Source organism: Hesperophylax consimilis, chromosome 14, assembly GCF_061612785.1.
Source record: "Hesperophylax consimilis isolate HC1 chromosome 14, BYU_Hcon_1.0, whole genome shotgun sequence".
Taxonomy (NCBI): Eukaryota; Metazoa; Arthropoda; class Insecta; order Trichoptera; family Limnephilidae; genus Hesperophylax; species Hesperophylax consimilis.
In genome coordinates, this window is record NC_142849.1 from 3,935,895 (window position 1) to 3,959,606 (window position 23,712).

The 23,712-nt window shown below is 36.1% G+C and overlaps 1 protein-coding gene across 9 annotated transcripts in view; it reads right to left on the reverse strand.

Moving 5' to 3' along the window:
- how (protein held out wings) overlaps positions 1-23,712 on the reverse strand; it is a 197,054-nt gene that overhangs the window by 61,665 nt on the left and 111,677 nt on the right. For all 9 annotated transcript variants that reach the window (XR_016303145.1, XM_089639445.1, XM_089639451.1 and 6 more), the window contains exon 2: positions 13,510-13,643. Coding sequence is in view for 8 of the 9 variants with exons in the window: in XM_089639445.1 (XP_089495571.1) it covers positions 13,510-13,643 (134 nt within the window). In the remaining variant the exon portion in view is untranslated. The remainder of the gene's footprint in view (positions 1-13,509; positions 13,644-23,712) is intronic.

The following is a 23,712-nucleotide window of genomic DNA, read 5'->3' on the forward strand; positions in this document are numbered from 1 at the left end:
GAAGGAATGAGGTAGAATTAGCACCCACAAGTCTGAGGCAGTAACTTTCTCTCTCGGGGACGCCATTAAAACATGGCAAATATTTCGCAAACAGCATTCGCAGCCGTTTTTCCTCAACAAGTTGTCCATTCAATTCTGTCGATCCAAGAGGGTCTAGGAATGTGTGCGATAACATTAATGCGACCAATTTAAACGAGCCCGTAAATTGCATACTCTTGTAAAGTTTAGTAAGCGAAAAACAACATCATTACGTAAATGCAAGAAAGTGAAATAGCTATTTACAAAATGGAAAATAAAATTGAAGGCCTTACTTCAAATAAATTCATGGTCACCAGCGGGGTCCCCCAAGGGTCTCATTTAGGACCAATTTAATTTTTTCTATTTGTGAATGACACAATAGCCATGGAAAATAAATACAAAACATTCCCAGATGATATGAAGTTTTCCAGAGCAGCTTTTACATTTTTCCCGATAATTTAAAATTGATCCTCAGGAGTAGAGTGTGAAATAAAAATTCAATTATTATATTATTTACATGTTCGTAAAAATCATTTAATTTGTGGCAGGCCATAATTACAATAACAAAGTAACGTGTTTAAATTTGTTATTATTTATCTAATGCTCTGCCTTCTGAGAAGGGAATATCAAAAATCACGAGGTATCAAATATGCCGTCAGGAATTTGTGGGAGCAAATGCTTAAATAAGGTTTTTGCAAACCGATACTAATTTATTTCATTGCTCTAATTGGCGGACCATATTATCATGATATAAAATCGGACAAATTACATTAAAATAAGAATAATTCCCTAACAACTATGATAGTTCCCGTACAATTTCCAGTAGTCCTGGTTAAACGAGCTCTTCATGATCAATGGCAAATTGTAGTTTGACGTTGACGGGTTTAATTGCGTTCAAATAGTAAAATACGAATTAACCTACGAATAAGTGTTTTATTGGATTTGTAATTTTCAAAATAGCAAGAGTTTACGATTGTTCCTAGAGGTGTGGGTAGTAAGTAGAATACACTGCCATTGTTAAGCAGTGACGACACAATGAAAAACTTGACTTAAAGTGCAGTTGTTAATGACATCTTTTTAGGTTTTCCTTTGTCTATTTACGACCGAAGTCTTGTGGCGTGCTACCCACTTCGGAGACCGTTGGAGGTTGGAGCTGATTACCCCGGCAGAAAACGTCTATAAAATTTAATGTGGTTCAACTCGAAGTAACCGGAGCCAGCGTGGCTAACGCCTGAACCACAGACCCCTTGTGTTTCTATTGTTCGTACTGAGGAATTCAAACACTTACTGTTTGCCCTTGAACCATACCCTGCCCGTAACAACCACGTGGAAGTAATCGCGATATTGCGCTGTTCCTGGCTGTTTGCTATATTTTTAGAAAACTTATTAAAGTTTATTGCAAAGCTTCGAATATGCCCTTCGGTTCTGTCACCAATAATTAACTTAATAATTATTTCTATTTTAACCTATTTTAATTTTACGAGCGTCTTTTACAAGGTGGTTTCGGCTTGGTTAGTATAATTATAATATCTCTATAGTTTGAGCAATTATGAAATGTCAATTTGGATAAAAGCTGCGTTTTCACGAAAGTTGTTAGTGCGTAAAATATAAACCAATAAATATGAATTAATCCCGTGGTCGAGGGGTAAGGCTCTCGACTAGCAAACTGGAGGTCGCGGTTACATATACGGGTACGTACCCGGCGTGTGCAAGTAAATTGTGTTTGATTAATGTGTTATTTCACAAATTACTCATTTCAAATAAAGTATATTTGCGGCACGTTCCAGAGTGGAAGATACTCTGAGTATCGCCCCGGTGTAAGACCACCATTCAGAATTTAAACGTCGCTTGAAATGGTTTTGGCCGTATTTGGTGACCAGATCTGAATAACCAGGTACTTTCGCACCTTCCTCTCCCCATCCCCTCCCCACTCACTACCTTCAGCCTCACAACATACCCCAATTGGAGATGCCATAGTCTCACTGGTCCCTGACGGTTGGGAGCATTTGGAACCCTTGAGTGGTTTCACATGATATATACATATAATGTGTTGTCACACGGCGCAACAACACAGCAATAAATAAACATATTATTGCAGTCTGGGAGACGTTTTGCAATAGCCATTTATACAAAGCTAATTCTAATGAACAACTATTATGGTTTGTTTATTGGTTAAATAAGACAATTATGGAGATCTTTAGAGCCTGAGGACAGGCGCCGAGAAAAGCCGCGCCTGTTTCGTTCTTAGTTTAAGAATTATTATTTCAAACAATAGGAACCTGTTTAGTCAACCGAAACGGTAGCGTTAGCATTAAGCACGTGGCACTGGCTCAACCTCAAGCTATGAAGATGTAGTATTAAATACACGAGAGGATGTAATTTAATTGGAAAAACCTTACTTTAAACAATTAGATCGGGCTAGGACCGACTACGAAATAATGAACGTGTGAAATTAATACACGCCCGGCCAAAGGACTTTGACATTGAGTATTTACAGTATATTTCAGAGTAAAACTCTTGGTGATAGACTATCAATCAGAATCGAAAAGTTACTTGAAATGCAACTGAAGGCAGTCGCACAATAAACCCCAATTGGGGATACCATAGTCCAACTGGCTCTGGACAGCCGTGAGCAATTCGGATTCTTGTCTGGTATGCGCATAAAAAGCAGGCGGGTCGTATGCGGGCGATAGTAGTTGGTCTCCGAGTAATTGGAACAAAACATTGCAAAATATTGGTGGGCACAGTGCAAACAAAAGTAAGTACAATAATAATATCGAGATGCCATGACGAACAGTGATGAAGATTAAAACGGAGAAGCAGGCGGAAGCCCTCCAGTAAAACCGAGTTAATTCACGGACAGAAATGTATCTGGGTGAATGGCACATTGCTGTTTAAACAGCTGGTACGTGTACAAGATAAATGTAATGATTACCGTAAAATGGAGAGACTTCGATCAATTTAAAATTTTGAAAATAAATAACTTTTTTATAAAGTCATTTGTTTCGGAAAATTTGATGTCACATTTATTACAAATATTTAAACTATCGAAATATATGTTGAAAAAATTGTATACGTTTTTGGGAAGCCAAAAAAAACCATTGCGATCACCGTTCAGAGTGGGGCGAGTTTTATATACCATTTTTTACGACCTAATTAAAACATACTCCAATCCTAATAAAGTGCGAGTTCGACTATTCAAGTAGTTATAACCGATAGAAAATTATATATACTTTAGAATATATAAATGACACCAAACTATTATAATCGTTGAGGAATTTATAAAAATATATTTTAATTTTTCTTTGGCAGTATTAAAAAAACAACTTCACAATTCAAGCATCAATATGTTTGAATATAGCTATAAACCAACTAATTTGTCAGTTATTTTCGAAGCGTCGTTGTATCATTTTATCAACCATATTTTTCAAGCGTCAAGTTGCCCGGAAAAAAGTAGCGAGTAATTTCAGAGTTGTAGCCAGAATTAAGCAGATATCTGCAATGATCAAGTCACCTCCCGATTCTAAATCCGCCCCATATTACGGTAATGATACAGCAATAAAAATTGCATTCATCAATATCAACACTCCCGTTTCTTAAGTTAATGTTTGCTCAGTAGGCCTTACTACTATAACGAGGCTTGTTTTATGTCGCTCTAGTAAAAATATTATTGCCAATCTCCGTAAGGCCATTTATTTATGTTTTTGATAGTGTTCAATCGTGACTCGCTTGCCTCGCGATACGTTTTAAATCAGTAGACTTGATCAAATGAAAATAATATAAGATTATACTGCGAATGCACCACCACACAGAGATTAGAAAGATTGTAAGTGTGATTTAACTTTTATATAAAGTTCGTGCAACACTGTTACATAAATATTAAAATATTAGTAATACTGGAAAAGTGAGGGACGATATTGCATAAATGCATAATTCGACCAATATTTACTCGAGAACTAAGTTTATTTATTTATTTAACGCCCGGGGGGCTTTAACATATAGGTAGTACAACTTTAACGTGGGAACTAATTTTAAACACGAGTAAAACACAAGAAACAAACAATACAGTGATAGGTTTACAGAAAGAAAGGAGAGGGTTTTAAGAATAGAGTAGAAATGAGCATTTAATGTGATCCAAAAATTCACTAAGCTCACATTGAACATGTCAATATCACCTGTACAGGTATTGGTTTCCCACAGTGTGAAACCATTGTATCGGGGAAAGAGCATAGTAGTTGTGCTTAGGTATACTGCATTAGAATAGTGTATTTTGTAATGTTGTCCTTGTGGGTTTGCGTAGGTTTACAAGTTGCAGGAGTTCGGAACAATCGAATATGGAGTTTTCATAAAAAAATACTTAAATGGTATATTTTACGTCTTTCTTCTAAAGTATATGTCATGGAATAATTTTTAAGAAAGGGAAATTTAATAAAAGAGAGGGATATCTAATAAAACATTTATAAAATGTAAAATCAATGTGAAGGTAATAACAATATATCAGATATTAGTATCAAATACTTTTTGAAGAAATTGTCACTAGGCTAAATGGATTGAGAATCAATTAACCTTAGGGATGTTTGGTAGTTAGTCAGTTATGTTGGCTAATGCAAAATGTCTATGTTCAAATACTATCCAGTCACTTCAGAATACAAGCAGACATAGAACGCTTTGTTGGCGTCAACAATCAATGTATCACAACAAGAAAATAATGCGTGATTATTCAGAATCAATTGAATGGTAAGAAGCAACGAAACGCCTACCGATTTCGGATAGATCACAATTCCAAGGTGTCGTAATCAAAAGCCTATTCAATAGTTGGCTTTTGTTGAGTGTTTATGCACCCGACCATCGAATAAGACGGGCATTGTTCGCGGTTTCATAAATCAAACGCCATGGTCCTCTCGCTAAGAGTTTCGTTGTGACCTCTCCTTCCGTTACACGCGTTGTTCACGAGAAAAGAGGGAGAGGCTACAACGAAACTATAAGCGGTACGCATTATAGCCACGGTGGTCCGTTCCTTGATGAACGAATCGAATCGCTCAAAAGTATCAATTACTTCAGCACTCAGGTGAAGAATAAGTAAACAGTCGGGGTTATCATTGATGTCGAGATGATACAACACAGCTGTAGATTCTACATCCACAGATTGCCGGTTTAAGACAATTATAATTATTAGGCGATGATGCTGCCGTGAATGATATTTAATTTGCGAAGCGAATTAGACGGAGATTAAGGAACAATGGGGTTTTAATGACCATCAACAAAGAAAAGGCGAACACATGGAGTCCAGGCATTATGGACTGAGAAACGGCCAGCACAAATTGAAAACAAGTTTATTAAAATAAATATTCAGATTGATTTTGAAATGAAAGGGAAACTCAACCTAATGTTCAAAATAAAATGCAAAATCCATAAGAATCGCAAAGATTCAAAAACAGTAACAGAATATTATGCATAATTCCTAAATAATAAAAAAAACACTAAGCAGTATCCGCTGGGTAATCAATTGAACCGGGTAATGTATGATCATTGTCATCCAAAACCACGGGAAACTAATAGGTTATGTTATAATTATTGAATGAGTACGCCTCGTTTCGATACCAAGGAAAGCTTTCTGGTCAATGTTTCTGCTACATTGAGAAAGATTACGTTATTAATCGGATAATCGATCAGATAAACGTTTTGTTACCTGTTCAGACATCAGTGAATCGTTTTGTTTTACCCTAACTTCACAAACTAGAATTTGCAGAAGTGGAGAAATACTTGGCAGTGCAAATGACTCTAATACATAAACACGATACTCAAGGCTCCTTAGGTCATTGAATTCAACGACAAACAAGTAGTTTGAAAAGCTCGCATCATTTCTATATTACGCTTGCTGCTGGTTCGGCCGAAATCAAACGATGATAAAAACAGGCAAACTAACGAACAAACATGGAAAACATCGACACGCATCGGATTCTACTCCACAGTCCGCCGTGACATGCCTCCCGATGTTAAACACACAACTCGTGGGCACGTGCGTTATTTCAGTCAAGTCCTCCAAAATAATACAGCTTTGAGTGACATAATACGTCACAGTCAAAATTGTGACCATATCATGGTAAGTATCGAGAAAATTGAGATGTATGAAACTTTAGTTATTGTTGCAGAATATTACGTCTTCATCTACACAAAACGAACGGCAGTCACAAATAATTATCTACTTTACAAGATTTTTACATTCTGCCTTTGGATTTTAGAACAAATTTAGCTGTGATTTGTGCAATCTTGACAAGTGCTCCAAGACTTGATAAGGGTTACCGTACAAAAAAGGTTAAGATTTAAGAATAAACGCAATTTTTAAAAAGTGAATTAAAAACTTTTTTTGAAATTTGAGGTAGAGATTTATGGATTTATTGAAGCAATAACATTATCCTAACACTGTAACACTGTAATCTATTATCACAGTACAAGCCTGAGTGACCTGGAGCCTCAAATGAATGTAGATGTCTCAATTCTAGCTAATTGGCTGCGTATTAATAAATTGAGAATCAATATAAAAAAAACGCAATAAGGATTATGTGCCCATGAATATCACACTTGGAACTGAGAAGCTCCAAAATATAGAAGTCACGAAATATTTAGGGCTATTAATAGACTCTAAACTTTCGTGGAATTCCCATGTTGAGCATGTGAAATCTAAAATATCCCCAATAACCGGCGTACTGTACCGACTCCAAGGTCTTCTCTCTACATCTCTACTAAGGGCCACATACTATGCGATGATTCACTCCCATCTGAGTTATTTAGTTAGTATCTGGGGCACTATTACTAAAAAACAAATATCAGAAATACAAGTGATTCAAAATCGAGCAATAAGGAATATCAACCGTCTACCGTGGGATACACATATCAAAGATATATATTTAAAGACAAACATACTTCCTTTTACGGTTCTACCTAAATACAATATCACTTGTACAATATTACAAATCATACATAGATCCTCACACACTAACATCAAACCAGCATTTAATTCAGACATACACCAGCACAAAACACGGTCCCAAAATCTAATACACCTAGCATCGTCTACCCACACAACAAAATTTGGTATTAACTCATTACAATATATTGCATATAGACAATACAATGCATTACCTAATAAAATAAAGCAATCAGTAACTAACAAAAAAATATTAGTTAAAACGCTTAAAGATTATTTCCTGAAAATGTTTTTAAACCAGTGAATTTTCGCTCGCTTTCATATGTTGGTTTACTATGTTTCATGTGTATAGATGTCTCTCAGTATTTCTAAAATCTCTATTCTTAACAATGTATTTTTCCTTTTTTATTTATTTTTCTTTTCCTTTTCAATATGTTGTATTTTTTTAAAAGTGTAATATCCTTGTAAAATGTATTTTATGTGTCTGTACTTCCCGTAATGAGTTTTATCTCAACTCATTAGGGAATAATGTGTTACTTACCATGTTTTTTGTAATACATTATAAATATATAAATAAATAAATAAAAAAATCCTAACACAAAATGAGATTACTGCAAAATCGAACTGAAAAAGTACTGACCAAAACCTTGATCCCCTAGTGCACGCTGGACCAACGCATTGTGCCAATGTTGGAGCCAACCTGCAAATGCTGTTGGCGCCAAGATCCTTTGATGTGTGCACGGAAAACCGACAATAATCGGATTGGCCGGCCAAAGTTGGCGACCATCGCGTGCAACGGCCAATATACGCAAAGTTGCCCTGTACACGCTGGGAGAGCGCATTGGCCCAATATGTACTGGCAGTATTAGGAATAAAAACAAAACAAACTTTGGCTCGTACCAATCACACTTTACCTACTAATGATAAATAAAACTCGGTAGAGGCTTTTCACATCAAGATAAGAATATATCTATAACATCTGTGTACGACCACATTCCTTATTGAAAATACCGGTACATAGTATCTTTGGAGAAAAGATGGAAATACTGACTTACATCAAATTTAATAGTGTTATACATCAACCGTAATGACACGGACATTCAAATACCCAAACGTTAGTAATGGCCGCATGCGCTTTTGTAGAATGTTCAGAAGCAATGTGTGTTGCAATGCTACCATAATAATTCAAGTTGGTATGAAGGAACCAGCAGCCATCAGAAACCGAGCCAACTATCGGAAATGCGGTCCATATGGGACGTGATGCGAATGTATCCGACACACGAATGACTCACAAAACCAAGAGCGAGTATCTATCGTCCATGAATCATATTATATTATATCGTGTATCGCATTATACATATACCTGCGTCAGCGAATGCTAGACGCAGGTAGCAGTAGAGATTTACGAGCTCGTTCACACTGCACAGCATTGTAAGGGAATCAAGTAACTTATGTCCTAGATCTGGTTCTACTTTTTAGGCATTCTGTTCTGTCACCAGTTTTATCAAAGCAGCATGATCTTCACAATATTATTTTGGAAATCATGTGAAAGTCAATATACAAAACATGGTAAGTTACCATGGTATACACGATTGTCTTATGCCTACATCCACACAACATGTAACCCGAGCAACATAAGTCGAATGCGCTAGGTAACGGTTTGATTTACAAATAAATGGCAGAAAGAAACTCTATTTTGACAATGACGAAAGTTTACGAAATAATTAATCAAAGGGATATCGCCGATACATCCGTTGTAACGTCACCACGTTGATACAGGGCAAGACCATACACAATAGTTTCATGTAAAAGTAAATTATACATTAAAAACAAACACCAACTAAAACCTTTGCAGAACCTAGCAGTTTTATTTTAGTCTATTATATGATATGTGGGACACTCTAGAACTGTGTAAACCTTTAAAGTGACTCGTATTTTATGACAGACTTCTCCAACAATTCAATATTTACACAATGCAGGTAGCTAGTCGAGCAGAAGCACGAATTAAATCACTGGATTGTTATGATTCAAATGAATAAATTGGAAGGTGGCACGCCTACCAATCTATTAACTCCGAATGCTTTCCTGAAACCTCCATCACTCGTAGAAACCTGACTCATGGATCATGAATATGTATGGGTTTTGAGGCTCGTCGAATTATTCTGCCGGCTGCCGTTTTGCACGAACCAAATGTAGGTCTCCGTTAGTTTATGGGCAAGTCTTTGATGCCAGCGGATACGTGTTTGTGTTCGTATGTCGCAATAATACATTTTTCGCAAACGGTGACATTTTAGTAATTCACAAGAAATAAATAGTTATGCAATATGGTTAAGCACGAAAGACATATAAAGCGCCAGCTGTATCTTGACTACACAGGTATTATGAGTAAAAAATGTTAATAATTGTCATTGACATCAAAAAATATATGTATTTCTTAGGCTAGAACTTAAGGCAACTAAAAACCGCCCCAGCACCATCCCTGGGTGTCCAATGCTGCAGGAAAGAAAAGCTGCGTACCACTTGGTACAAGAGAGGAATCGCTGTCGAGTATGTCATGTTACATCCAGTATAATATATAATAGGTAGGTAGGTATTGTGGATACAACCTTCGGCCCTCCACTCCCTTGTCAGATATTATGCTGATGCCGATATACCTTTAAAGAATACATTGAAAATGATCAGTTTAAAACCGGTCATGGATATGGAGATAAATATTTAAGCGAAACGCAATCCATCACTATAATGCGCTGACATTTATAATTAATCACACAATTTGCATAACAAATAATCAGATTTGATCGCGAAAATACAGTTCGTCTTAGCATAACGGGTTGCATCATCTTGTTGGAATGAATCAACGAACGGAAATAATAAAAATATTTAAAAAAAAAACTCAAAAGCGGTCACATCATACAAAAATATTTTTCCGTTGAAGCATATTTATTTCCTATTTTACCTAAGAATTACCTTAAAAAGGGTATTTATCTTTTTTACTTGAATCACCCCCGAAGTTAGCTCACTTTACCCCCGGACACCCTGTATTAGTAATAGTAGACATTTTTCGATAAACAGATCATTTTTAAGAACAGTTTTTTTTGTTCATCGACAGCTGTGAAGTGTCTCTGTTGTGTCAAAACGACCAATAGGTTTTCTAAGTTCAGGTTCACTCTGTCCCCTACAACATCCTCAAAGATGGCAGATTACAAACCTTAAAGAAAGTCGGGGTGTGTGTGTGTGGAAGTACATAATAAATTACAAAAAGGGCAGAAAAATGTAACACTGAAGCTATTTCTTGACTTTAATCATAGACATTGCAATACTGAAGTAGTAGTGAACTGAAGAAATTTACACAACCGACTTTAAAATGACTTTGAACTGAAAGCAACAATTCCCTTTGGACTGCTTGTTGATTCCAGTCTACCGAGTCCAGTGAATTTAACATTCATAAAATTTTAATTCTTGACTTCAACGTTAAAATTCTGAAGTAGAAACGCGTAGAACGACAGGCCTAACGACTTAGAAACGAAAACCACAATTTCCTCTTTTGATTCCGGTTTACTGAGTGAATTTAACATTGATAAGTAGTGGGTGTTACTGTTACTGCTATTTGCTTGATGTGTGAATATACAAGTGCCAATAAAAATAACTTAAAAGCTTCATTGTATCTTTCATCAAAATTGTGGCAAACATGAAATGTTATTGTAATAAATTAACAATTAATAATGAGACCCAGTGGTGACTGACAGAGTAGCCTGAGCTATTTTTGCTGGGAAAGTAGTAAGTATTAATCAAACTAAAACGTTGACGCGAAGTGGCAGATTTATGCGAATTAACAGATTTTTTCAGAGTTGACAATTTAAATAGCCGGTGAAAATCACATATTAAATAAATATGACAAAATATTAATTTTGCATTAAGTATGCATTTCTAATCTTATCCACAATGACAGACTTAGTTATGTACTTGAAGCAGCAAATTACAAATTATATACTTAAATTAAAATTAATTTTCACGGTGGCTGTGCGCCTATTAAAAAAGTTGCCTTGCACTTTTCTAATTGTTCACCTCTTTTCAACGCTTTTAAAACCGCAACAATTGAGCGAAATGCAAATTATTTATATCTACTGACCTCTTCATAAAGGTTGACAGATTTATAGGTTGTTCAGAATGATGCGAGTTAATTAATTGAATATTAATTATTGTTGTTTATTTGTAGAGTTTTTAAACTTCGAAAGACATGGCCATAAGTAGGAGCCAAATTCCGACTTAATCAATGAGATCTTTGCACCAATTATTTAGGAACCATAAAACAAATGTTTCACAATAATCCGAGTGTTTCAAAACTGAGAATTGCGTCGGCTTACAAAAATACAAAAAGGCGTCTGAAGCTGAATCTAATCCTTCTATTTCAGTTGCAGAAAATAACAGAAAACAAATTTGACTCTGTCAACAAACCATCGTATCAATAAAGATGTAACAACACTGGAGAGATAAAAGCTATGTTTTCATTTCACCGGTGCGGCGTGGGCGGACTAAAACTATTGGATTGGCGTTGCGAAAGAAAACTATTTCCATTTATGTTTTTAGACATTTGATATGTTTTATCTCTTTTGGGGTGGCCCTTTGAAGGCGTGCTGTCAGGAAGACGCTAATTGAAATGGATGGCGACAGGTGCATAAAGGTTAGACTGAAAGCGCAGTCAAAATAACGTAATCTAAATAACCCACATTTGCTAGACTAGAATTTGTAGGAGGCAAGACAACAAAAGTTAAGGTTGAAATATTTGTAAAAAAAATTAATAAATAGGGTCATATTCAAAATGCGCTGGAAAAATTGAAATGAAATTCGTAGCTTCATCGAAGATTTGATAGAAAATATCTAAACACACAAATATCTCAATCCCTTTTTTCTCTTTCGTCATCATAATATTTATTTATAATTCATACGAGTCAGTACGTTTTGTTTCAGTCCAAGATTAGCCACAGCCTCGCCCATGTTACGGCTGTATGTGCGTCTACTCTAAAAGTTATGAACATTGTACGGTCTGCTGCGATATTAAGCAAAGGCGTTACACCCATCTTCGCGTCTATCTCTGGACCAGAGGAAACGAAGCTTGCAACATTGTATTATCACAACCACACAAAGCTGAGATGGACTTCTACAATCAACATCCAAACATCTTATCCCGGGTTTGTAGACTCGCTAACGTCTTGTTTATTGAACTTGTCAAATATTCTCAGTTCGTTTTGGTTATTCACATTATTTTGGTACATCAAAAAATAATTTAACCTACAAGATCGATGACGAAGCCCCCAGGTAAAACGATACACTCTAATGATTCTATTACGTTACGGAGCAGCAAAATCTGTACAAAAATATTAGTCCCCCGGAGCAGTTTCCATGCAGTATGCCATAATTTTGGCTGTGAAGCCAGAAAGATGTATTTTATGCTAATTTTAGACAGACACATGTGTTTTTTCATTCCCCATATTTCAAGAACGCAGAACTAATGTGAATTAAGACCAATTTGAATGGCAGTATATGTCTGGAATAGTTAAAAGAAAACAGTGCGTGTCTATTGGCTAATAATATTGAGTATAAAAAGTGTAATAAAATAGGGAATATACAAATTTGGCAGAATTAACAGAGGTTCTAAATATGCAGTTTCTCGTTAATTGGGCATTGGTATATAAAGGAAAAATGTGTGAATTAGTTTGTCACAAACAACGGATCTCGAAAGAAACTGAAGGCAAAATATTTGAAAAGTTGTTTTATTAAAGCAACAAGGATAATATGCAGAACTACGACTGACGTATTATATTATTATTATTACGAGGCGCGTTGAGCTGCAACAAAGAACAGGGGTGTGTCGCGTACAAAATGTCAAAGCACAACCGACAACCGTTGCTAATAACTCCTGACTTGAGACGCCAATGAGGCGAGACCCGCCATGCGCCATGCCTGACTGACGACAGGGCGAGACCACTTAGCAAAAAAATAATTGGCACTTGTTCAAAATCTCAAAGACCACCAGTAGTTGAAAAAAGAACTTTTTGGCTGAGTGGCAAATTACTGGAAGCTTTGACCCAAGAAGAGATTAAACTATTGACATGGTTTTGATTGCCCAAGAACATAATATTATATATAAATGGGGATGCGGTTCAGCTGATGCGAGGTATGCTAAAGACAGCCGTGACTCATGACTCATGGCGTATGCTGCTCATCAAGGGTGTGATGTCATAAAATATTGATATTTCAGTAAATTATGCATATTATGAAATATGATACGGTGATAAAAACACGATGATGTGTGATGTTTATAGGAGTTGGTGGTTGGCCCAACAATATACAAATTACGGAACGAATCTCTTATAAGACTGACAGTTTTTATTGTTAGATTATGAAATTATAAAAGATTCGACAGTCCGGTAGTTTGGAGATGTAGTTTCATTTCTGGATGATGACATTCGAATTCCAAAGCAGTAACATTACAAACTTGCTATATATATATATATATTGTCTAGTTTTCTTGGGTTTTAAATTAGTAAAATGTGGAAACTTACATCTGGATGTTCTTTGACAGGAACGTATACTTTTTCTGTGAGTGTTGTGACGATTCCTTCTGGTTCTGGTAGGACCAGAGGGTCCTTTCTTACGCCATTTATCTGGAAGAGGCTAGCGCGAACTTTGGCAATTTCTGGAAAGAACAAAATAAATAGTTAGTATTATAATTTTGTATTACACAGAGTAATAAATAACTTAATTGACAGACATCGTCGCCACTATAAAATTCCATTTACCGACTAGGAACACGAGACAAAATGTAACATTCTTCTGTAATACATACGCAACCAAACTATCAGAAACACTCACTAACCAATAGAATCTAAGATACTGATCTAAGCAACAAGTTTGGGGGTACTAATGATATATTTATTGACACCATTTGTAGAATTAAGCGTAATCTATACCAGCAATTTGTTGAATCCTAAAAATTAGTCTTATATGTAATATTGTTCTAGTGTTCTTCTTTTTTTATTATACTAGTAATCATAGTTTTATATTTGTGTGTTCATACATCTAATTTGAACTTACTTCTAATGAATTACATCTACATACTGTTATTATTTCCCATATAATACAGATATTCTCCAATATACACCGCATCTTGTATCACTTTTATGTAAAACATTTTTAGGGGAATAAATAAATAATATATATATATATATATATTTTTTTTTTAAAGAAAGACAAACATTCCCGGGTAACATAACCAAACATAACCTGACAATATTTGAAAATCTCCTACTACCACCACAGTAAGCTGAAAATGTTGCTTGTGTTGTGTTGGAGGACTTAGCCAGCCGAGGAATTGAACAGACTACGCCTGGGTGGGACCCAAACGCGATGTCAACTCCACCGGCCACCGACCATTGATAATATCCAGAAACAGTAAACATAATAAAACATTCCTTTATATTATTTTCAATATGTAAAGGACACTTTCGCAGCTCGCGAAAAGGCACATTTGTACGATAAAGAAGTAGGGTCAAGTAGGTCTTGTAGGGTCAAGAATAAAATATCATCAGACAAGCTTTTTGGGACAGTAAAATATCACGGTAGTTTAGTGCTTTATTGTAGGCACCGAAGTAATAATAAAATTTGAATCAACCAAAATAAACAGGGTTAACGATGTCACCTCCATTGAAAGTGCCACCATTAGTTACACGATCAAGATAATGTTAATTTGAATGTTTAAGGCCAATTAAAATGTCCGAGTTAATGGCACACATAAAATTTGCCACTTGAATTCGAATAAAAATCAATAAAAAGTTCCGATGGAAAAGAGCAAAGCCGCAATTAAGTAATTGAATTTACTATCGCACGCGGGATACTGCGGGCTGTGAACGGGGACAATTGATGTCGGCTCGTGACCCCTATGGAAACTTGGATTCGGAAGGTACCAATTTAACCCCAAAACGAGGGGGTAAAAAATATAGCGATTATCATAAACAACCCCACGTTCAAACCAAACCCGCATATCACCGCATGGGGTCATTTCAGCGACAAGCACAGAAGTATGGAGTAACATTTATAATATACAAATAATCGACAGATTCTCACGGCCCAATGGTGTTATGCTTTGACCTTCTGGGTAATTAGCCGTGCTGCGCCTTTTCCTACATCTTAAGCCAACGTTTCAGAAAGCATTGTAGTTTCCATCATCAGGGGGCCTACTCTGTATCTTTCGAAACTTTCCTGCCGCCGGTTTAGCCACGTCACAAACCCGTATTAACCCTTCCCTTACGGTGTTCAAAAATTCGTCGTCCTCCGGTGTTATATAATCGGTAAATATGTATATGTTGTAATTACTTAATGCAATACACAAATGTATTGCTGAGGAATACCTACAATTTTAACTCTGTGTCAAGTATATTTAGAGATTTTTTATTAATTAGAGCTGATGCTGATTCAGTTGACAGCACCGGTAAGGAAAGGTTAAACCACGAACCTACTGCTTTGTTAACCCGAAAGATACAGAGTAGGCCCCCAGGTCAGATGTGTAGAGTGCATATAGACGTTTATTTATTACTGAAGAAGTGGTAACGTTTTGAAGTAGTTAATCTTCTTTATGTGATTTCCTATGGTCAGTTTTGGAAAAAACGAAAGTCGAATACAAGAAGTGCAGAGGACACTGCAATACCGTCCGAAAAGTTGGCAACAAGGACAAGAAAGCCAACCAACAATAAACAAAATCCAAACAACAATAAACAAAATTCAAACTACAATAAACAAAATCCAAACAACAATAAAACCTAATCCTCTGAATTTAGTTTACCGAACAAAAATCCTTCTTCACTTATTAGAGTGGCTTTATTATTTTATAGTTAAATGCTATTATCTTAATAATTTTGAAGTCCGATAGCCCTGCTCAGTCTCTAATGAAATCTAATTAACGATGACGCAATAAATACTCCCAAAGATTTAGTATCGTGGAATTGGTCGGGCCATTTAGTCCAATAAAGGGGAAACAAAACAAGCTTCTGATACACCAAAATATATAACGTTTACATTTACGATTACGGTCAATAAAATACTTTTTATTAGGACTGATACATAGTACTGGTAATGAGAGGCAATAATACACTGTCCATGAAGGGTCAACATTGGCCATAAAACCTTGCATCAGATATTGAAAGAAGGGTAAATGCAGATAACTCCATTAATGGAGGACTGAATGCAGTTAAAATAATGCAGATAAAATTGTCCAAAGAAGCGAAGTTAGTAGTCCACAAGTTGGAGTGCTGGTACCTACCCTGATGTATGGAAGTGAGGCATGGAACTGGCAGAGAAAGGATGAAAGTAGACTGAATGATTAATGAAATCTCTGAGGCGTATGTGTGGTAAAACCATGTATGATCGTGTGAGAAATATGGAGATCCGCAAAGAGTGCAAGGCTGATGTAAGCGTAGTGAGTAAAATTAAGAAAGGGACGCTTAGAAGGTTTGGGCATGTAGAGCGAATCAGCGAAGGCTGCGTAAAAAACTTAACTACGTATTCAAAATCGGGTTCGGGCATGTTTCCAAAATTTAATATTGTGTTACACTATTTTATTCGACACTTTAGCAGATGTTTTATGATTTAGCCATCTCACTCAATTTTAGCGTCGCTACGCCAGGCGATTAATTTAATAAGGAACATTCAGATCCTGCGCAGAAAAGTCCAGAAGACAATGGACAGCCCTGTAATCTTTACTTTCCTGCACATGGTCTGGTTATTTCAATAAGCTCCCTTTGGTAGTCAATGTACGACTATGTGTATGCCATAGTTTATTCAAAGCATTCTCCTGGTGCCAAAATATGGTCACGTGGTTTGACTCCAGCTCGTCGAAATGACACCCATATTTCTTGTTGGGGCAAGCCTATTAATTTGGATGTCTATGGATATGATTTAATAATCTCACGGTCAACAGTACCATTTCGCTAAGCCAAAACATTTTATGATTTATTTGAGTCAGCACTTCAAATAGTCTTCCAATGTTCATCATCGGGAAATATTTGACCAAAACGTTGACTAAAGAGAGAAGAAGTACAACAAAGCTCATTATTATCCCAACAGTAGATAAACCAACATAATAGATACTTTGCCTATGAAAATCTTTAATCATATCAAATCGAAAATTTATTTATTGTGTTCTAGCTTTTAAATTACTAAAATTAACATGCAATAAGGGGGGCGTGTGAAAGTCTACATATCAAAGTTGGCCAACTAAAATATCAATAAGGTATATTAAATTAACAGGACAGGTGAGAAAGGTCAAGCTAGTAGGTCACCGATAGACTGTCTTAAACAGTATTCTAAAGATTGATGTAATAAATAACAAAAGAGTCTGTCGGCAATTTATTTATCGTAGCCATAACGAGATTATTTGAAACCGTCGACACGTTGTTACCTTATGAGTAGCCACAAAAACAGTCCAATCAGCAGTAGTTACAAAAGTTATATTGGCCAACGGGCCCAATAAACCAATTTAGATAAAATCTAGTTTATTGGTAACACCAAGTAAAATGTAAACGCTTGTTGAAAACATCAATGATATGTAAAATACACGGAATCAATTATCTCCGGCCGCAAATTGATGTTTAAAAGACCCCTTAGTTGTAAAATGAGAAAGCAAATATAAACGGAGCAGAAAACAAATTGTTTATGACAAGGCTGCCCAACCCCAGGCCCGCAGGCCATAATGTGGCCCGCGAACGAATTATAAGTGGCCCGCGTGAACCATTTTCAAAAAACCCGCCAATCCGCCAATTTGAAAAAGTGTCGCGGGCCTGCGGTAAAACAAACAATGCCGCTTGCGCGCGGTCACCAGTGTTGCCAACGAAGGCGATTTATCGCTATTTGGGCTACTCAGACCGAGAATCAGCGACGAAAAAATCTAACCTGTTGAACTTACTTTTTAAACAAAAATACACCGGTTTTGATATAGTATCTTTTGCGTCCGAAATGGAATCTTGTAGCCACCCCCCCACCCCCCCCATGGAAAAATTGTTGTGGGGAATCACATATGATGTTTTTGGGTGCGCGGAATTTTTTCTCAGCGAAGTTCCGTAACAACCCCCCCCCCCCATGGATTTCAAATATTTGGTGGGGAGCACTCATTTTGAATTTTTTTGTGAGGAATTATGTTTTATAGAAATTCTCTAACAACCCCCCCCTCCCCCATGGAAATAGGAACCGTCAGGTATTCAGTGGCCCGCCAGTGATTCAAAATCGTCAATTTGGCCCAACTGTTAAAAAGGTTGGGCAGCCTTGGTTTATGATATAACCCACGCCTGTGGTTAGGAGTTAATTACATCAACAAGATTTTGACGGAATCACACAGTCGGCTTTTGTAATTATTCACTAACTAATTATTCTCACTAACCGTCACGTTATTTCTCTGAAGGGAAAGGCAGAGAGGATAAAACGCCTCACAACTCTGTCGTGACACATTATTTTTAATCCTGTTATTCCTTCTCTTGCTGTATCTTCTTACGTGTTTTCGAATACCTTTATCCATACTTTCGCGTCATTATCCTGACATTCCGTATTCTATCCACCAACTCTACATTTTAACTCCAAATAGGAAGCCACGAGGAAAATAATTTCCCTGTGGACCTATGTCATCTTTGGGGATGCTATGTGGATGGTATTTTTGAGGAGAGAAAGGAGTGAACATGGGTCTTGAAGAGGTCTTGTAGGAGGGAAGAAGCACAGAGGCAAGAAAATCGTTCCACAGCCGAACGAGTAAAGAACGAATCGTAGAAACGATCCGTTCTCACGTGACAAACGTCAACTGTGTACAAATGTTGGGCCGTATACATACATACCGTGTACGTAGCCATTATTATTAACCTGTGATTAAATTTGCCTCAGATTATCGCACAAGGTTCCAAACTGTCCATAGCCAATGGTATGGTTTCGGTATTCTCAATAAGGAAGTTGAGTGAAAAATATTTTGACTTATAAAAAATATGTTCATGTAGATCAAAAAATATCGATTCTAAATATATAAATATATTTCTATATTATTATTCTTAGAATTAGTTAAACGTTCTTGAAAAAGCATTCAATAGCAATAGACTGTATACGCTCCACGATTGGTCGAAAGAATTCTGTCGTCACATGTGTCGTGACTTGTACGTACAACGGAACACCTATGGTGCATCTCTTTCTATTACATGAGAGATGGTCGGTTTAGATGAGAGAGGTGTATAGGCCAAAGGTTTATAATAATAATAATAATAATTGGATAATTTGTAGAGCGCCGTTTTTGTGAAAAATCACCTCAAGGGCGCTGAAGGCGTTTATTTGGGTTTGTCAAATATATGTACGTATTTGTTATTATTATTATATGAAATGGATTTCTAAAGATACATATTCGTATAGTGCTTTATAATAATATGTTGTTTATTGCATAACTTAGATGTTTTTATTATTATACATGTCACATAGCATGTGATACACTTCAGGCCGCCGGCCGCTCAGAAAAGTCTCACAGTGAACTGAGCTGTAAACCGTTATTTTACTTTTGGTCTCTACTTTTCTGCGCGGTGGTCCTGAATTCGCGCGGGGAACGTCAACAAGTAGCGACGGTAATACCGTACCGGGCGTGAAAAGCAAATATTCTAACTTAAAATATTAATTTAACTATGAAATCTTAATCAATTTTCTTTTTTTTTTAATAACATCAATTATAATAGACGGTTAACATTGGTAAAAAAATTACTGGAATTCCTTGTTGAAGAATTAAAATTTTTTCCATACATAATGCTTAAGCGACGTGGTTTTCACAGTTCTAATGACGTCACACTACACCCCGCCTGTTACCGCTCGGATTCCGCTCGTTTTGGCGGGCTTAATAAAATTTAAACTTTGATTATTAATTAAACTATGAAAACAAACTTTAAAAAAAAAAAAAAATACCAGTATTTAAGTTTGAATGCGAACATTGATAAAAAAAAATAAAAAAATGGACTCAACTTCCTTATTGAGGGGCTGAAGGAAGTGGGGAGGGAAATCTGGAAGAACCTGGCTAAAATCACGGTTAAAATCACTTGTCACCTGGGCTAAACTGAGAAAATCAACTACACCATAATATGTGAAAACAGTGTTAACCACTGATATTATACCAATGATCAAAGAGGATTAGTATAAATAGTTCAACAGCAGATAAAGCGGATCAAAATATGAAATATCGTAATTCTGTCTTGATAATGTTAATTTATCGACTCTGTGCTGACAGTGACCAATATCTCTAGGAGAATCCTGACCTGCATCAATTGAGATCAATTACTGTCCTCAAGGGAGGTCGACCTCTGCCATCCGTTATCTCCTTTCCCGCCCGCGGCCATCTTGGAAACCAGCGACACAAGCGCCGCATAGAAAGGTCACGAATTCACAGAACTACTACGTCTACTCCGTCCATTGTCTATGGCCTGATAGTGATGTGATAGTCTGCATTGGAAAGTCGACGGGTACCTGATTATGTGTGAAAAAGGTAAAGACCAATATATCTGCATATCGTATTATAATTTGAGTTATTTCGTGATCCAAGAATACTGCAGAAGTTGTGACCGCATTTTTGACATTCCGATTGTAATTTTAGTTTGAAGAGAAGTCAATCGCGATTTGGATCACTTTTTTGGTTCGATATTAAAGAGCCAATAAAAATTGAAAAATTCATTCAAGTTTCACAAATTCCAAGAGAGTATCATATTTGATACTGTCAAAGAAGAAATCCGCTGTAACTAGAACGAAACCCGGTGTTCTTTTGTAATTTTTGAGAGCAAAGTGCGTTGAAAATGGATTAGCCGCAATTTTCAGCTATTTAACAAGCGAAATCATCCCATTTCTTTAAGCCTTGAGTGTGGTAATGGTTTTTACTATTCCAAGACAACTATTGTTCATTGGGAAATTGGAGATAAATAACTTCACTCAGCTAAGAAGTTGGAAACTTACCATCAATCACATAACCAGATTAGATACGGAGAAAACTTAGTGATATAAAATACTGTTTATTAAATCTGATCAAATTATTCGTTTTCCTGTTAAAAACGGGACTGCAGGCTTTCAACGAATGAATTGACATAGTTTCTAACACAGTATCAGTTAAAAATGAATGTTTTATGAGGACGGCGGAACACGTGTTCATACAAATATTGATATTGATTATTCTGTTACTGTCGCATTCCGTCATGATATTTATTAGGAAAATTAAAGTGTTCTCGATATATTCTGAATGACTAATATTTTATTAGGAAATTGGTATATTATCACTTTTTTAACAGGATAATTTTTCTCCGTGCGGTAATCGTTATACAAAATAATAACAATGATATAATACAGGAACGCAAACAATGTCACTGAAAGAGCTTTGAAAAGGTAGATGAAATAAACTAATTTAAATCAAGTGTATCTTTTATGTCAATGGTCGCTTTGATCAGCAACTGATAAGTCGTTTTTTAAACATACATAATCGTTATAAATCCTCGGCCAACTATCGAGTGGCCAACCGCTTCTTGTTTCACGCCAATAAAATTACTAATTTACATCGTTTAACCGCACTTAACTGCGGCAATTAATGTCTTAAACGAACTGTAAGCTTTCTCTGTAGGTATTAAGTATGTACCTACCCTTAAGCAAGTACTATCGACTGCAGAAGCTCTTTCGAATAAAACGTTTTATTTTTATTAGAGTAACTTTGTGATGGAAACCTAACGTTGTTCACATAAAAAATCTTGTTCTCTTATCATCAAACCAAAACGAGTGGAAACTCGATTATGAACTGAAATAAAGATTTAGAATTTAACAAGAAAAACAACACAATCAAAAAGAAGCAACTACATACTTACAATAATTTTAATAAAATTGCAAGACAAGCACAGGTACTACTATTTTGATCGTAAGTTTTAAACGTTGGATGTGCGTACTTATTGAGTCATTTGTGTCAACGAGGTGAAAGCATATTATTGATATTACACAACACATTATTATTTACGGTGTGGCCAAAATAGCGATACGCAATAATATTTTAAAAACGAATATTGTCTTCAGATTTGTCGTAAACCAATCACATGGCGAGCTAAACAAACAAAACTCGTATGGTCTCAACCACGCACGAATTATATAATACACTGACCGATGTTGACTCAAGATTCAAATGAAGATGATTGTTCACTCGATGGGTCGGAATCCGTACTTCTGGCACGTGAAAAAAAAGCGAATAGATATTGGTCAGTCAGAAATTCAATAAGAATTTGGAGAGATGGAACTTAAATAGGCGAAAATAAAGTACCAAATAAAAAACATTAACTTTCCAGTGACACGCTGTTTCGCATGTTGTGTCAACAAAATACGAATTAATTATACTCACGAGTTTAAACACACGGAGAATAATGAGTATCGATGATTTATTGAAAATCTCTTCAAATTATTGCTAATCCGGTTAAAAATTGGACTTCAGGCCGCTTCGAAAATTCGTTGCTTAGCAAATTCATAATAATATCGGAACACGTGTTCATGCACCTGTGTTGGTCTTAATGATATATAATGACAAAATGCGAAATGCGGATTTTTTTAACACGTTTTCCAACACCGTGTCAAAACATTGCTATTTTAATAAATAGTATTTTTTTAATAAATCAGCATTTTTTTCTCATCAGTAAGTAAATAAATAACAGAGGTGCCATTACGGGTGAGGGGAACAAACCAACACGAGCTGCGGGGGTTGCTGGGGGAGCTGGGGGAATTAATTCGACAGTCCGCAGGCAACTAGTATTTCAAAGCTCCAGAAGTCATCATGGAAATGACATAGCTAGCTATATATAGTTGAATAGACAAAGACATACCCATAAGAAAAATCTGTGCAAATTTTATGATTCTATTTATCACCGTTAAAGAGTTCTTGCTGCTTCAGATATCACACAGATTTTCTGCTTTGTAATTATTAATATCAAAAGCAATACCAATCAATCAACGTCAATATAATCAACGCAAGACTGGAAAATCGATTAAGTGAGGTTAACACATTTAGGTAATTCTAGTTCTACAAGTAGTGTCATTTTGCATACATTTCAATGTGTATTATAAATCGATCAGGAACCCAGTTAGAAAGTCGACTCTGTCGTTGTTTGTTTGCGACATGGAAGAATTGCGATAAAAGGTAACATTTCTAAAAGATACCGTTTAAGGAAAAGATTGCGGGCTAACCGGTACCGATGCTGGCACAGAATAAGTCATGTGTCTGCCCAAAGTGAGAAAACATCATGTTATGCCCTGTGGCGATGACCGTAGTAGAGGCAAAGCAAAGGAATAGAACATTGGTTCGCAATTAGTTTTCTGATACGATACCCCTTCGAGAAAGAGCCCAAACTCGCGTACCTACCACCCTTGTTACCAAAATGTCCGTACCTCACAGGGTCCGTACAGCGCGTGCGCGTACCCCTTTAAGCAACGTCACGTACCCCTGGGGTACGCGTACCACTAATTGGGAACCATTGAAATAGATGATACACGACTTTTTATGGGATACATGATAGAAATATCAAATTATAAAAATAAAATGTTACTATAATATTTTATACATATTATGAATCATTACTCTGTTATCAATTATTATGTATATATTTTTATAGTAACAAGTCTCTCAGAAATAAAATAAAAATTAATACCTATGCTATTAAATTCAAAAGTGGTCTTCATAACTTTGGAGGCATTGGTCA